This window comes from Pocillopora damicornis, chromosome 13 (genome assembly GCF_964200805.1).
Source record: "Pocillopora damicornis chromosome 13, jaPocDami1.2, whole genome shotgun sequence".
NCBI lineage: Eukaryota > Metazoa > Cnidaria > Anthozoa > Scleractinia > Pocilloporidae > Pocillopora > Pocillopora damicornis.
In genome coordinates this window covers 18,912,047-18,923,753 of record NC_142682.1, presented here as the reverse complement: position 1 = coordinate 18,923,753, position 11,707 = coordinate 18,912,047, and the positions used below count along the sequence as shown (strand labels likewise).

The 11,707-nt window shown below is 39.8% G+C and overlaps 1 protein-coding gene across 2 annotated transcripts; it reads right to left on the bottom strand.

The window, feature by feature from the left end:
* Positions 1 to 3,616: 3,616 nt before the first annotated feature.
* LOC113669863 (uncharacterized) lies at positions 3,617 to 10,844 on the bottom strand. 2 transcript variants are annotated; one of them, XM_089192928.1, is made up of 2 exons: positions 10,636 to 10,844; positions 3,617 to 4,779 (listed from the first exon to the last, which is right to left on the bottom strand). In XM_089192928.1, the coding sequence occupies exon 2, from the start codon at positions 4,766 to 4,768 to the stop codon at positions 3,815 to 3,817; it is 954 nt and encodes a 317-aa protein (XP_089049054.1). In that variant the 5' UTR covers positions 4,769 to 4,779; positions 10,636 to 10,844; the 3' UTR covers positions 3,617 to 3,814. The 2 variants fall into 2 exon arrangements, with proteins under 2 accessions (XP_089049054.1, XP_089049053.1); XM_089192927.1 differs by lacking the exon at positions 10,636 to 10,844 and adding an exon at positions 6,510 to 6,774.
* Positions 10,845 to 11,707: the final 863 nt, after the last annotated feature.

Below are 11,707 nucleotides of genomic sequence, written 5' to 3'. Positions count from 1 at the left end.
CTGACATTCACCGTGGGGGAGAACTTATGCCTGCGCATCACCGAATGTCAAGTTACCACTTTCGCTTGAATTATGAGTTGTTTACTTCCAAACTGCGTTCAAAGCAGTACTACATCTAAATTATTCAGATATCAGCATAATATATAGCCAAGCCTAAAAGCGGAGCTCGCATTTTTTTTCCCCGCACGTCTCAAGGGCACAGGACTAGAACCCGGGTCGTCCGACTCGGAGCACTTTGTACGGTCGTACGGTCATACATCCAAATTTTTTCGGCTTGATGGGTTTCAACTATTTTGTATAATTATGGGGTTACGTTCTGCGAGCTCTGCTATTATGTTCTTGCTGGGGCACTTTACCTTTCCGCGGCACCGCACTACATAGCATAATATTCTACCCTGAGTATTGTTATTTAGTATGAGTATTGTTATACAGGAGCTGGTACTGCTGATGCTGGAGCGATATTTACAACATCAAGCACTTGGTTTGGCGCCGGAGGAGCAGGCACTTGTGCAGCCATGAAGCGAGGAAACGGGTTTTGGAGTGCCAGCTAAGCAGCTGGATCCAATCTTACAACATCAAGCACTTGGTTTGGCGCCGGAGGAGCAGGCACTTGTGCAGCCATGAAGCGAGGAAACGGGTTTTGGAGTGCCAGCTAAGCAGCTGGATCCAATCTAAACGGCGGCCTAGAGTAGAGCTGAAAGGGGTAGGCCCAACGTGGCATTCATAATTTGAATATTCCCCCGAGGTATTTTATTAATATATGCAAATTAAAATATATTAAAGTTCACACGGCAACCAGGTGGACAATCAGACATAGTTTGAAGCTACACTGGTTTGCAGATTTAATGAATGTAACCGAAGAAGTTACAATTCATAGACCCAACGTTTCGACACTCCTGTCTAGTGCCTTCATCAGGGGTGATCTAAACGCTGCAACAAGAGGTCCTTTTATATGATCACTAATTGCTAAGTATCGCTGTCATTTGTATTTCAATCACCGTTGCAAAGAGAACCATGTGCTTCCATCGAGTTTGAGATTTCGGCCTCCTTTACGGAGTGCTAAAGGATACAAGTTCATGGTCCGTACTGGTTTTTCTTTTCTCAAGCTACGAATAGATGAATGTCACAGTTCCATACTGCAGTTGCGTACGTTATTCTCTCGTTCACTCAGTGAACTCTCTGCTTTGATTAACAACTCCGAAACTTCCTGGGTCGAGGAGTTTTGAAATTCGAAAGAACTGCAGACGTTTACAAAACACAGAGAGAAACATGACAGAAAACTCCGTCACTTGCTCAGTAAGAGGTCTCCTGTTAATTCAGGCTCATCTCTGAAAGATGAATGGGTCATGAACCTTTCCTCCAAGGAATTACCCGCGCTGGAACGGAATGGTTTAGAGAAGGGTCTAAAGTTTGCTATTGCTCCTCGCAAAATACCGACCGCCGAAATTGTCGCCGCTGTTGAGGAGAGTATCTCTCAACTCGACGACGATCGTAGGCATTTGGTAAGAGCAGAAGTAAGTAGCATACTCAGGCGTGCTAAACCTCCTCCCAAAAACATTCAAAAGGATGTTTTCAATGCGCTTATAACTCTCAAAAAGGATCCGGACAGGCTCGTATTATCTGCTGACAAGGGTAATCAGTTGTGTTGTGGTTATGGACAAACAGCAATATCACGACAAAGCTTTGTCTCTGCTCAATGACAAGAGTACGTATGCTGTCTTAAACTCTGATCCTGCCAGTAAAACTCAAAGAAAGTTAAACAAAATGTTGCTTGATTTGAAAAAAGCTGGCGGAATTAATTAGTGACTCTACGTACAAAATGTTATACAGTAGTGACGGCTTATGTCCACGTTTTTATGGCTTACCTAAAATTCATAAACCGGGAATTCCTTTGAGACCCATTGTCTCTTTTGTTAATTCTCCGACTTATGCAATTTCTGGTTATCTTGCGAGAATTTTGTCGCCTGTTTTTGGGAATACTGATTACACTGTCAAAAATTCCTGCGAATTTACGGATTTCATAAGAGATAAAACTCTGGACGCTTGTGAAGAATTAGTATCTTTCGACGTTGTTTCGCTCTTCACTAAAATCCCAGTTGATCTTGCCGTTAAGGTTGCGGAGGAAAGACTCAGAGAAGATGCTTCCCTAGGACAAAGAACTTCTTTGCCTGTGGAGGATATTATTCATCTGCTGTCTTTTTGCCTCAAAACCACGCAATTCACATATAACGGCACATACTATCAACAAGTTTTTGGTACAGCTATGGGTTCGCCTGTTTCTGCTGTCATTGCTAACATGGTAATGGAAGACGTGGAACAAAGGGCCTTAGCCACTTCACCGGTTAAACCCCTTTTCTGGAAACGATATGTCGATGATGTTATTTCTGCGGTATCCGGAAATGAAGCGGAGCGCCTCTTGTCGCATTTGAATTCAGTAGAGCCGTCGATCCAATTCACCCTTGAACGTGAAAAGGATAGACATTTGCCCTTTCTTGATTTAAATGTGTCCAGAGGGGTTCAGGGTAATTTAGAGACAAGTGTCTACCGTAAACCCACCCACACCGACAAATACCTCGCTTTCGATTCTCACCATTCTATTTGCCATAAGAAGTCTGTAGCCAAAACTTTACTTAGGAGGGCTGATTGTCTACCATCATCACTCGATTCGAAGGCTGAGGAGAGGAAATATGTTTCCAATGTCCTAAAGGCAAATGGCTATACAAAAACTTTTCTCCGTAACTGCCAAAAACCAGTTACAAATAGTAACGCTCTTGATGAAAGGGAACCAGCGACTGGTTTTGCTGTTATTCCTTACATACAGGGTGTTACTGAACCCATCAAGAGAATTTTGAATAGCCACAACGTTAAAGTTGCTCAAAAACCTTTTCAGACTTTGGGGCATATTTTCGCCAAACCTAAGGATCCTGTCACGAAAGAACAACGAACCGACGCCATTTATTCTATTCCTTGCAATGACTGTGACAACGAATACATCGGACAGACCAAACGCCAGTTTGGTACACGGTTAAAAGAGCACCAAAAAGCGGTTTTTCTTTGCAAAAAGGAAAATTCAGCTTTATCGGAGCATACTTGCCTAACCAACCATACAATTGGGTGGGATAATTCTAAAATTATCACCACTAATCGGCGTTACCACCAGCGCCTTTGTTTGGAGGCTTAGCACATTAACTCCGCCCACGCTCCTTTAAATCGTGACGATGGCGGTCTGCTTCCTAACGCCTATTTACACCTCGTCAGAAAAAAGGCCGCTAATTAGTGATCATATAAAAGGACCTCTTGTTGCAGCGTTTAGATCACCCCTGATGAAGGCACTAGACAGGAGTGTCGAAACGTTGGGTCTATGAATTGTAACTTCTTCGGTTACATTCATTAAATCTGCAAACCAGTGTAGCTTCAAACTATGTCTGATATGCAAATTACTTTGCATTGCTAGTGGAAGCACTGTCTCCTTTTTCCCGTTGAACCATAACATCAATAACGACCGATTTCTTGATTGGTGAGCTAAACCCGAAATATCTGTTTACCGAAAAACATTTTCATTAGGATATCAAGTTTTGTACAACTTGAACTTGAAGTATAATAGCCTTGAATCTGCTTTTTTATCTATTCAATATAATTTAATGCAACACTTTTTACAATTTACAAAAAATATTTTCAAGATTTCGCGAACGAAAAAAATTGACACATTGGTACAGATCGAACTGGAGTCTCCAATCTCATCAAGAACAATGAAAATATATCAGTAATCTACAACTTCATATTACAAACTCTTGCCGCGGGGTCTATAGTAAACTCACTTGATGCTCTCTCGTGACTTTACATTCTGTATCTCTCTGAGTGCCTTTTGAAGAACATGGACAAAAAATGTTTCAGCTTCAGCAGACATGGGTTTTTCAAACATATGCAATATCTGCGCGAGGATTCCAAACACCATTCGGCTAGGGTCGGAATGTGTGCCAAGAAATTGCTCTGAGGCGCTCGAAAAGGGACAAGCAGTCTTCTCCCGCTCGATGGGGGCTGGTACTGGCATGGTTTTCATCATAGAGGAATCTTTCCGCTTGCGTTTAGCAGCATAAATGTCCCCTGACCTTTTTACTGGAACAGTAAATTGATCTCTTGATGGAAACTGCTCATAGAAACTTGGAAAGAAGGGATCTTCGTCAGATTCCTTATTCAGCCTAACCGCGGAATTAGAAGGTTTCATAAAGGTAGATCTCCTCCCCTCAAATTTTGCGCCGTAATCGCGGGAATAAGGTTGATGGTTTCTCGCTGTCTCGCCGGGAGTCTGGCCATCCCTTTTTGGGCTGTAACAGTGCAACGAATCTGTCTGTCGAGGAACTTGACAATCCTCTTTTGGGTTGTAACCAAAACAACCACTGAAACCAGGCTGTGGGGCCATATCAGCTACCTGTCGTTCCAAAAACCTCTCATACTCTTCTAATTCATCCAGGAGCTGTTTCTCTGCATCATGATCCAGAATGGCTCGACCTAAGGACGCTACATTGCTATCATTATTACTGTTCTGCAAGATGTTCGCAGTCGTGTCAGCCGAAGCCCCACAGGCCTGACTGTCAGGTTTGTCTTTTGGAGATGGGCTGACATGCCTGGTTCGCAACTTAAAGTTCACGCATTGTGGCAGGACACAGAAGATGTCTGCACAATTTTTTCCGTGAACATCATAGTCAAGACTCCCTGGAAATGTTGGGGCATTACGCATGACAGGCGCCATAGGCAGAAGTCCGTTCATGTCGTAAATATCTGTAACAGGAAAAAAACGTTACTCTTGTTGATTGATTTACTGAAATCTCAAATCTCATAAAGATTGAATCAAATGGGAATCAAATCTAAAATAATATTTTGGATGGGTTGATTCTTGAGAAAGGCATGCCGTTCACACTGCCGGATCTCTAATTCCAGTTTCCTTCAGCATGATGTGAATTAAGGTTCTGTCGCTGCCCCTGAACGGTATGCTAATCGAATTCGTAAAGTTTCTTGACATTTTTCAAGTTTATATCGATGCTCTTGGGTAAAGAGAGTCACTGTGAATTCCCTCAAACAATTTGTTCGAAGTAAAAGAGCGAGCGAAGTTTTCAGTTCTACAACAAATATACGCTTTCGGTAAGTCTTTCCAAGTCTGTTCAATTTGGACATTTGTACCGTAAATTGCAAAGCAGAAACTGAAGCAATTAAATTAAAAAGAGCTGCATAAATCCCCTTGTGTCTAATTGAAGTGTCCCATCGAATTTAGTTTTTGTGGAGGAAAGACCCGATTTACACACACCATTGCAGCAAAAAAAAGAACAAACTCTCACAACTTCAAAAGAAAAAAATCGAATTTCCTTTTAATCACTTTCCTTGCCATTTACCTACCGAACAGAGGTAAATCATGATCTTCGTACATTAATTAATCGTCGATGAGAGTAAATAATACTTTCTGACTGTTTTTGAGAAAAACTTTGTCGTGACAGTCCTTGCCAAACGTAAAGGGGTAAGTTTCTAAAGAAACTGTGGTGCTGCATCGGTGGGAGAGTATAGCAGGTAATTTAGTGTTAACAGCTGGGTTGAAAACGTAAATTAGCCACCTTAAAGGGTAAAAAAGCTGACATTTCGAGCGTTAGCCCTTCTTCAGAGCGAAATTGCCAAACGTAGCTCCGTTGTTTCATTCAAAAGTGCACATGTGTTAATCACAAATAATCCCTTTCAGTTTTTAGAGAAAACAAAACATTGCACAAGAATACTAAGCAAGAATAAATCGGAATTATGGCGCCTTTTTTTTTTGTAACTTTGATTTCAGTCTCAGAGAAACAACATATTATTATCAGCGGGCTCTCCTACGGGTAAGATCGACTTTAAGAAGTCGTAGAGTTCGCTTGAATAGACATAATTTGGTCTTCTCAGCTAAATTGATAGTGCGAATTGACCATCATAAAGAATTTCTAAACGGCTCGGTCGAATTTAGTTTTTGTGAAGGAAAGACCCGATTTACAGACGCCGTTGCCGCAAAAAAACGAGCAAACTCTCACAACTTCAAAAGAAAAAATTTGATTTCCTTATAATTACTTCCCTTGCCATTTGCTTACCGAACAGAGGTAAATCTTCGTACATTAATCAATCGTCGATGAGAGTTAATAATACTCCCTGACTGTTTTTGAAAAAAACTTTGTCGTGACAGTCCTTGCCAAACGTAGCTCTGTTGTTTCATTCAAAAGTGCACATGTGTCAATCACAAATAATCCCTTTCAGTTTTTAGAGAAAACAAAACATTGCGCAAGAATACTAAGCAAGAATAAATCGGAATTTTGACGCCTTTTTATTTTGTTCATTTGTTTTCAGCCTCAGAGAAACAACATATTATTATCAGCGGGCTCTCCTGCGGGTAAGATCGACTTTAAGAAGTCGTAGAGTTCGCTTGAATAGACATAATTTGGTCTTCTCAGCTAAATTGATAGTTCGAATTGACCATCATAAAGAATTTCTAAACGGCTTACGTTTCGACCAATGGCCCTTCGTCGGAACTTGAATAGAGTTCTTTTCCTGCTGTCCTTTCATCCATACCTGTCTTTCATGCAATTTTTGCGAATTCAATGAGACGTGCTGCGTCAAAGAAGTATGTACAAAGTACATAGAAACATATATTTGTCATCATTCCGAAGTCTCACGTTCGCGATCACGTTCTAGTAAATCAGGTGACTTCAGTGCCCTCAAGCCGAAATTTACGCTACACTTGTGTAACACTATATCAGTGAGCCAGTCAGGAATGCAGTCTTCCTGCTGCGAGAAATTTGTACCTTGTCATCAAATGCATCAGATATGCATCAATGGAATAAGGGGTCTTTCTTTTCCAGGTGAGCTCCTTTTGGATTAAGTTCTTTTTTAATGCATGACATCAATTTAAAAAAAAATTATAACTTAATTATGCCATTAAATTGGTTGATAGGTGGCCTAAAAACCGTTTGTAATTAATTTCAATCCTTCACGAAAAGTACCTAGAAAGTCAAAACTTAAAGGGCATGTAAACCCAAAAAACGTTCATTTTCTTTTCACATAGATGTTTAGTAAATATATCAAGTACACCAAAGGTGCCATTCGTTTTTTCTCAAAAGTCCATTTTCATTTTGAAAAAGCTCTTCCAAATTCGAAACATTCACCATTTTGAATGGCGCCATCTTTCTTGTGACGTCACGGGTGGAACCTACAAAGTTTCGTTTAATAATCGCGTGAGACACGGAGTCTTTTCCACAGCCGTTGTTTGCCGGTCTCGTCACGATTTTTTTACTTACAGTTTGCTTCAATATACTCAGTTTTTTCATAATGGTAAAGCGTTGTGTAATCCAGTTTTGTACTGATTCAAATAAAACTGAGCATACAACGCAAATATTTCCAAATGACGCAAATTTGAAGCACAATTTGTGAAACTTGTTCAAATAAAAATAGCGTCGAGCCGTTCGAACATTCTGTTGTTTGTAGCAGTCATTTTTAACTCGTGAATTGCGCGCATGCGCAAGAGCGAGTTATAGATACGATGTGGGGAATAGCATTCGCTCGCTCGCTCGCTCGCTCGCTCGCTCGCTCGCTCGATTGGTCGATTCCTGTAAACTTTTTTTAGATTTTAGGCTTTTGAGTACATTTGATAGTTTTTGGCGAGCAATAAACAGACGAAATGGCGACCTTCGTTGCTAAGAATAGTGGTGGGGTGAAAAAGAAGCCAATGATAATCTTAAAAGAGTTTTTTTTTTTCGTTTTAGTTTCAACAAGCGGCGCCAGCGACTGGCAAGCATTCAAGGATTCACACTGAAATAACAACAACCTTCGTTTTTCATAAAATTGTAATTTACAATCCTTGAACTTGAAAACAATCCGAAGATTCATTGAAAATATCACTTACTGCGAAGCGCTCGGAGTTTACAGATGTTCAAAAGCTTTTTCTGTTATAGCGTGAGATTGAGGACAAAATTGATCATTACGTTTCGTCGCGCGCGTGTGTTTTTCCTGTGTGAAGCAACAGAAGATGCCGGCGACTGACTAAATAACAAGTTAACACGAAAATCAAATAACACTTAGACAAACAATTTTAGCTACCGATTTTCAGTGAATTTTTAAAGAACAATTTTCTCGTAAGTTTCAAGACAATTTGAAGATTCAACATATATACAACGTACTAAAATGCGAAAGTTACACACCACAAAATTGATAAATAGGCCTGAAATGAAATTCTATCTTGTTATTGATTATACGTTGCCTAGCACGTGACTTAAATCTACCCAGGCGGAGATCTAAAATGACGGTGGCAGGCTTGGCTTAGTTATATCACTCAAAACTCGTTCCCGTTTGTCTCATTTGATAAAGAGGGAATCGTTAATGTTTTCATTAAGACAGTATTGCCTTGATTTTCTAATATTTACAACAAAAGACAGTAAATTTCACTTTTCACCCACATTTACTTCCAACCTTTTCTTTCGAACCAGAAACAAAAATGATAGACGTTTAAAACACATGACATCATCCACCTTGTTAAATGTAATAGCATGATCATTTCAATTGTAATGCCTTCTTGTCCCAACGTTACTTTGTTTCTTTGCTACATTAGCGAACACTGAACTACTGCTCGTACTCTAGATGACAATCAACCACAAAATTCCCTAAACCAGATAACATTAAACATAATCTAAAAAATCATGTGTCAATTCACGAGTTTGCTCACAGAGCACTTTGATTCTTCCTGGCGTTGTACCGACAATTCAGGCCCTACCAGAAGCAAATTATTCGGAACTATAAACAGCTAGCTGTAGTACTGTATTATTAAATCAATGACAGAAACAACTCAAGCAAATCGATCTCAAAATGTAACGAAACAGATGAAACGGAAAACATTTAGCTTACTCGTTTCCGGTGTGATTCTCTGTGCCTTACTGCTGCCTGTACGTGTAATAGGCCGTCTCTAGCACCCAGAAATCAAGGCAAATTGACTAAAAACCTGGATACTCAGTGAAACAACTTATCTGGGTTTCAGACCCTCGCTCCTCTACTTTTTGCCACAATTGCCCGATTTCCGTACAACAAACACTTTCACGAGTTGTCGGCATTGGTTGACAAGTTCCACACCCGCACCTTTGACAATTTTATACAAAACACCCTCGGAAGCTCAGCGGGTTTAAAAAATTTCTGTTGCATTCTTTTAGATTGTGCCCTTGCTTTATTGGATTTTCATATCAAATACAAGTAAATCACACAGTAAATTAGATACCAGTCTGAGTTTCCGAGGAGGTCGCATCGCTGTCAACACTGTGTTCTTGCGGATCGCTTCGGTGAACCCTACGCAGCTCATATTGTTAAGGACGTGGCCCAGACTTTCCTAAAGATTCTAGACCATCCCCATCGCCGTCATATACTAAGCTTAGGGCATTCGAGTCGCTATCTTCTGAAAAACATCTTCGAACTACCGCTACTTACACGAGCTACCACACCAGTTCTGCTAGGGAATATGTGTTGCGCAATATTTCAGTTCCACCGCTTGCGTCACGACTCTCGCTATCGTTTTTACCGAAAATAGAATTTCAGTTGAAAATGCCGATTTTCTCCTAAAATAAGTCGAATTGGACAAAACGAATTTCAGATTCGTTCTCTACGCCACTTTTAACATAGTATGAGAAAAACATGTATTTTTGGGTTTACATGCCCTTTAAGGTATTCGTTTAGTCACCATTGAATTAATCGATGAAACTTTCACTCATTTTATATCTGAATTCCCTCAAACAATTTGTTCGAAGTAAAAGAGCGAGCGAAGTTTTCAGTTCTACAATAAATATACGCTTTCGGTAAGTCTTCCCAAGTCTGTTCAATTTGGACATTTGTACCGTAAATTGCACAACAGAAACTGAAGCAATTAAATTAGAAAAAGCTGCATAAATCCCCTTGTGTCTAATTGAAGTGTCTCATTCGAATTTAGTTTTTGTGGAGGAAAGACCCGATTTACACACACCATTGCAGCAAAAAAACGAGCAAACTCTCACAACTTCAAAAGAAATCATTCGAATTTCCTTTTAATTACTTTCCTTGCCATTTACTTACCGAACAGAGGTAAATCTTCGTACATTACTTAATCGCCGATGAGAGTTAATAATACTCTCTGACTGTTTTTGAAAAAAACTTTGTCGTGACAGTCCTTGCCAAACGTAGCTCCGTTGTTTCATTCAAAAGTACACATGTGTCAATCACAAATAATCCCTTTCAGTTTTTAGAGAAAACAAAGCATTGCGCAAGAATACTAAGCAAGAATAAATCGGAATTTTGACGCCTTTTTATTTTGTTCATTTGTTTTCAGTCTCTGAGAAACAACATATTATTATCAGCGGGCTCTCCTACGGGTAAGATCGACTTTAAGAAGTCGTAGAGTTCGCTTGAATAGACATAATTTGGTCTTCTCAGCTAAATTGATGGTGTGAATTGACTATCATAAAGAATTTCTAAACGGCTCACGTTTAGACCGATGGCCCTTCGTCAGAACTTGAATAGAGTTCATTTACTCTTTGCCTCTTTGGCAACGCCGAGATAACGAATCTTATGTAATACACCAGACTCCTAATTCGTTGTGACATACATAGAAAGAATAATTACCTTAGTTTCCCAAAATATCGTTGGCACAGCAAATACACCTTATTTCTTCTTTCTCCAGGTACACCACAGTACCTCCTCGCTCCTTGCTTTGAATTTCCCTCTGAGTTTCATGGTATATATCTACTTTTTCATAGAATTCTCTAGACCCACAGTTTTCTAGAAAGGTCAGTAATGTGACGTAATTGTCGAATGAATAGATGTCTTGTGTGACAAACAGTGTCACTTACTGAACGACTTCCTGTTGATCTCGAGCGGCTCATCGTTTCCAATGCGACTGGGATCGGTGTCAACAGACTTTTAGTTACAGTAGATAAAAAAATATCAAAACCAACCGACGGTTTATACAGTGAAGTTCGAAACACACCTCTTTTCCACTACTTTGCTTCTTTACTCTTTTATTTCCTAAATGTGTTTATCATTATAGCTCAAGTTTCCAAAATAAAACGTCTCTTGACACCAAATAAGTACACATTTGCGTAAGTGGGCCAATACGTTTTTAAGAGTATTGTGATAATTCCCCTTCCAAAGGGGAGGAATAAAATCGTAGAGCTCTTCCTCGAGAGATGAAACTATTTTAAGAAATCGAACATATTGTTTATCTATCCGTATTAAACTATCGTTTTACTTCTGATTATTTTCTGTTCTTCGCACTGAGAAATGATTTCGTTTCCTTCTTTTATCAAGTTGAATTTTACGACCTGTTGATCAAGAACAAAAAGATCACATCATTCAATATAAGATCAGTGCTGCACTCTACGGAACTTGTGGGACTTGTAGTCCCGCCTACCCTTTCGTTTGTGGCATTTCGCTGCTTGATGAGGTCGTATTATTGTTATCCGCCAAGTTCAAGCCACGCAGTTTAGATGGATAGCTGCCAGACGAATCGAACTGATTTTGAATTGGGAGGCATAGAAACACAATTTGAGGATATGTTTTACCATTAGTAAGCGCAGAGGAAGATCGGCAAAAATAAGCAAAAACTTTTCACCAAAACATGAACGTTTTCCCAATATGATTAACCCGAAAGAATGACAAACGTAAACTGTATATAAGAGGTGAAAATGGAGGGAAT